The following is a 5,298-nucleotide window of genomic DNA, read 5'->3' as shown; positions in this document are numbered from 1 at the left end:
ACCTAACTATTGTTACCTTTTCCTCTCAAAACTCAATAGTACAATTTAGAAACAATATTTGACACAAATTCGATATATTTCTTGAGTGATCAATTAAGGTCTGATTTTCTTAAATTTGCAAACACTGAAATTAAAAAGAAAAAAGAAACACTTATTTGTTGAGTTATTAATAAAATAAATAGTATGTTTTAGTTGTGTATAGACATTTTAAATATCAAACACCCCACAACAAGAAGCAGACACCATATCAAACACCAACGCCCAGACTGGTTTGTTGATTTTCTCCCTAGTCCTCCTCCGTATATAGTTTTTTATATATATAAAACAGTGATATTCTTTTAATTCGATAGAAAAAAATAATGCTGTAAAAAAATAAAAAATCTATTAAAATTAATCCTGATTTTTTTTTTATTTCATATCCAGTTGGCAGTCATTTCCCCGTCATTGATCTTCTGCATGGATGAACCAACGAAGACAAGAGGCCCATTGCTGTGAGATGTTGACTCTGCATAAATTTCTCGTGAAGAACTCAGGCGTCCCAAAATAATTCCACCAAACAAGTGAAGATGAACCCACAATGTCTCCTCAGCACAGAGCATGAGTCAAGGGCACATGTGAATGCTGGGGCCTCGGAGGAGACCCACTTTACAAATTATACCATAATCATGGTTGTTCAATTAAGAGGTTGATTCCAACAGTGTTTTTAATTAAATTAAATAAGATATTAACTTGAGAAAATTCATTGAAATTGGCTAAATTGATCTGGTATCCCATGAGTTGACTTGATAATCTTGATGATCTAGACTCTTTTCTACATCAGTCGGACAATGATTAATGTAGAATAAAACAAAGAAAGATTGGTTTTTACTGTAATAATTACTATGGAGCTAGACTCAGCCCCACTATGGACCGCTACAGTGACGTTGCTTTTAGCCCCTCTTTTTCATCCCTGAATTTCAATCACTAATTTTGTTTATCAATAATTACCGATCATTTGAATTGCTAATGAATTTTTCAAAATAGGGTTTGATTTTCGTGGATATAAAAAATTAAAATATAAGGGATCAATATTGAAACAAGAAACAAAATGTAACCCCTTTTTTGCTGGGCACGAAAAACTACAATCTAGTCCCTATAGCTTTTAGTTTTTCATTTTTAGTTCCTATTATTTTTGGATTTCACGTTTCAATGCTAAACTTCATTGGTTTTACATTCTAATCCTGAAAAAAAGTCATAAAAAGATGGAGGAGAAAAAAAATAATAACTCAACCACATTCCAATCATAAAAAAATATTAATTTTGATGTCATTAAATTTTTCTAAATAAAAAAAATATCATGTTTTTCTAGCTTCCATCTCACCGGATAAAAAAAAAGTAAATTAAGGTTAGAGAATAATTTTTTCCAGTTTGATTTTATTTTTTTAAAAACCAATTTAGAAGTATTTTGAGATCATAAATTGATTTGCTTAGCTTATGTGAAAATAGATTCAAAACCGAGTTTTAATTATAACAACCGACTCAAAGGTTCGTGGCAGCAGGCAAGCAACTACCTAGTAATAAACTAGCTTAGCTATGTCCAAACACGGTTCCTTTTTGTCAGCAAACCAAGAAAGTGGAAAGAATGATTATAGAGCTACCTACTCACCAAAAATCACGAACAACAAAACAGCGCTTAAGGGCATTGCATAACACAAAAACAGCAGAGATCAACACATCATACTATGTCACAGCTACAGATTCACTAAGCTGAAGAAGCTATGCAGTTGTCTAAAAAATGGCGGATGGTACAAGATGTAGAAGACTTAACAAGCAAATTACAGCAATGGTTACGTAGATGGGAGCTTGATGGGAGATTGAGAAAGAATTGTTGGAGATTTCGGAAGAATCAACGGGTAGAGGCATTCCATCACTGCTAAGGGTGCACGACCTTGGATCAGAACCGTCTATGCTCATCATCATAGCTCGTAGGACTGCAGTAACTGTGTGGATGTAAGCCGTGCGATTCTTCGCAAGTAGCCATGTGAGACCCATCAGCTGGCAATCCTTGTTGTGCATTTTTGTGGTCCTATCCTCTGATTTGCTTGAATTTAAAGCCTTCTTGTTGTTAAGCTGCACCAAATGATTATCAATTAGATAAGGCAAAAAAGAAATTACTTACGATTTGGGAAGTACATGTTTTGATGCTTGAAGTTTAAAATACTAATTATTTGGTGCAACTTCTAACCAACATCTACTGTAAGCTACAGTCCTGTCTTTTGTCATCAGCAACCTTCCAAGCGATGTTAGAGAATCCAACCAACGTACAATAAGGAAAGTAAACCAAATAAAAAAGAGGGAAAATAAAAAACTTCCAAGAGAAATTGTGGGGGAAATTCTAAGAGTGAATCAAGCATTGCTAAAGAAAGTTTCATAGAAAAATAGAGAGAAAATCACTGATATTTGAATGTCTTCCATCTAACTGCATATTACCATTGTGAGTATACATTGAGAAAAAACAAATTTCTAATATCAAACAACACCAGTTCTTTGCTAGCAACACTCAACAGCAACGAAAACGGTGAAACTTACAGGAAACTGCCTAATGAATGAACTCTTTAGCACTTACTCGCACTCCAGCCAGTGAAAGAGACTGCTCCTTTGTCAACAATTGTCTCAAATCTTCACCAATAGAAACTTTCTAAACCCTCCAATGGCTCGCAATGTTTATTTTTTTATATATATTCTCCTCTTAGATTTCTCACTGACAGTAAGTTTCACTTGCTTCTTCTCAGTCCATTAATGTAGATAAAGTAAACAAAAAATGAACACACAGACAATCCCTATCAACTTCTTGATCTTCGTTCTTTGACAACAACCATTTAAGGACAGACCAGAGAATTCAAGAAACAAGTAAAACATAATAATAAGAATTAACAAAGGAACAAGTTTTTTTTTTTTACTTACCAGATAAAGACTGTTTAAGCACTTAGAGCAGCCACCGAGACCAGGAAATCCATTCACATTATTGCTATCACTCAAGCAATTTCTTTCTAATTTCTCAACTCTCTTGTCACCAACAAGCTTTCCATTTTGGTTCAAAGAAAAAGCTTCAGGACAACTCAAAGGATGCAGTCTGATACCACAATAACAATACACAACATCACAAGTCTCATTAGGCTTAAACAATTCTATGCCTTTCTCTTTCAACCCTTTTGAGAGGCCATCAACACAAGTCTCAGAATCATCAGGAAGCAAAGGCATGTCATACGATGGTGAACGACCTGTATCTGTAGCTGGGATTACTTTGTTAGCTCTGCTAAGCGCGGTGGCAGAGTAAGCAGAGTAAAGCCAAGCTGCAAGAACAGGACAGCAACGAGTCCTGTGGAGGTGCCCAGTTGCAGAGGAGCCACTGCCACAGGCTGAATTAATGCCATGAAAGAGCTCATTGGGAAGGTCTAATGGGCAACCAGCAAGGTTGGATTGTTCAGGGAATGCAGGGATTATTGCTGGTGGTGATGGGTTCGGTTTAAATGGTTGAATTGTCGCCGTGTCCGGGTTGGGCAAACCCGGAAGGAGAAGAGGAAAGAGAGCCAGTAACAAGAGGAAAGTTATGTTGTTTAGGGACATTGGTGTTAGAGAGAAAAGATGGTGTGGAGTAGACGGTGGTCTGAGTCTGCCTCTTTTAGAGGGTGTTGAAGAGTGTGTGATGAATAAAGGGTAAAGCTATTTCTCGGGGTTAGAGAAAACAAAAAAGCAAGAAAAAGAATGGTGGGGCTGTGGAAACCTGGGAGATCTGGCTGTATGCTAGGTAGGAGGATATTATATCCAATCCCACTATCCTATTTATGCAGAATGACCCTTCTTCAATAATCACTCCTACCGCTGCCATTCAATCCGATATCAAGATCATTAGTTAAAAATCTTGTTAAAAATCCGATATCAGCACCTCTTAACATTATTTTCACATGTACAGAATAAAAATACAGTATTTATTTATCAAATATACAATCATCTTCCTAGAAAAATGGTGCATAGGAGTTGTTTGAAGTGAGCGGGGATTAGTGAATAGTATCATAGTGTAAAAAGTTTGATTTACGAGGCCTTTATGATGTGTAGACGCATGACTAGTTTCTGTGCTCTGATGTATCTATTAGCTTGCTGCTAGATTTGGTGATCTCGAGGAGGTTGGATATTGTAATCTTGTTTTGTTGTCTTATGTATTATGTAGGCCTAGAGATTATTCCTAAACCCAGCTGTGGTCCACGATAAGTTTATCATGGGAGTAATGAGCACTTCTTTCTTGATGATCAGAACCAATATAAGATCTTCCCTGTAGTTTTTTTGCATCTTTAAATTTACCAAGCAGGAGCTCCAGCTCAGAATGGCTAGTTTCTTTTCTTTTTTAACCAATCTGTTTATGCTTTCTTTTGGTGGATTTTGTAAACGAATAAAAATGAAAAAGATATATATCAGAAAAAAAAAACTCTCTTTTAAGTGTTTATAAATATGAATTTTTATTGTGTAATAAATTAAGTGAAAGTTATAATGAAGTAGTTCATCTAGTGAGTTTTTTAATGCTATTATATGGTATTTATAATATCAAAAGATGACACTTATACTTGATATCTCAGTGAGATTAATTTGTTTTTAAATTAATTTTAATATTTATTACTGTTGTGAAAAAACTAAATAACAACTATTCATTTAATTTAAAATATAACTATTTCATTAATAATCATATAGTTTCATTAACAATTATAATATTAAAAGATATATCGCTACATAGAAAATATATATACAATAAAAAAAAATTTCTTTATCTTATCTTTTTATTTTTTTAGAGGTTTAAAGAACTTATTATTATTTGTTTCTGTACGGACAAATAAACATTTCAAAAATAATATTTTCATGTCTCCCAAGGTAATGATAAACAAATAAAATTTGGAAGCAAGCATTAGAAATGGAGGCAGCCTTGTAGAACTTAGAAACAACACAAATTACTGCAAGATTTTCGCAATTGCCAGAGTTGTGTGTAGCATGGGTTAATGTGGTGGCATGCAATCTTATCAGCTCAGCAGCCCAAGGAATTGCACGAACATTTTCTTCTGTCTCTTTATCCAGGCAGTCTTGGTCCACTGAACATGGCTTCCAAAGATGAGACTTTCTTTAGGTTGGTGACACCTCAAATCATTGATGCTGTATTAAACTTATACTATAATGTTTGTGCTGTATTAAACAGAAGAATAGGCCTAGCTACTCTCTCTCTTTTTTTACTTTTATTTTTTTCAAATATTCATTGACTGTTATTAATTATTTGAT

The 5,298-nt window shown here is 34.4% G+C and overlaps 1 protein-coding gene across 1 annotated transcript; it reads right to left on the bottom strand.

Moving 5' to 3' along the window:
• Positions 1–1,651: 1,651 nt before the first annotated feature.
• LOC7462481 (uncharacterized GPI-anchored protein At4g28100) lies at positions 1,652–3,797 on the bottom strand. The gene is made up of 2 exons (XM_002322054.4): positions 2,944–3,797; positions 1,652–2,109 (listed from the first exon to the last, which is right to left on the bottom strand). Exons 1-2 carry the CDS (start codon positions 3,604–3,606, stop codon positions 1,768–1,770), a joined length of 1,005 nt encoding a protein of 334 aa, XP_002322090.1. The 5' UTR covers positions 3,607–3,797; the 3' UTR covers positions 1,652–1,767.
• Between the last annotated feature and the right edge of the window lie 1,501 nt (positions 3,798–5,298).

The sequence above is a fragment of the Populus trichocarpa genome, chromosome 15 (assembly GCF_000002775.5).
Source record: "Populus trichocarpa isolate Nisqually-1 chromosome 15, P.trichocarpa_v4.1, whole genome shotgun sequence".
NCBI lineage: Eukaryota > Viridiplantae > Streptophyta > Magnoliopsida > Malpighiales > Salicaceae > Populus > Populus trichocarpa.
Note: the sequence above shows the minus strand (reverse complement) of the source record. Positions and strands in the feature narration are given on the sequence as shown.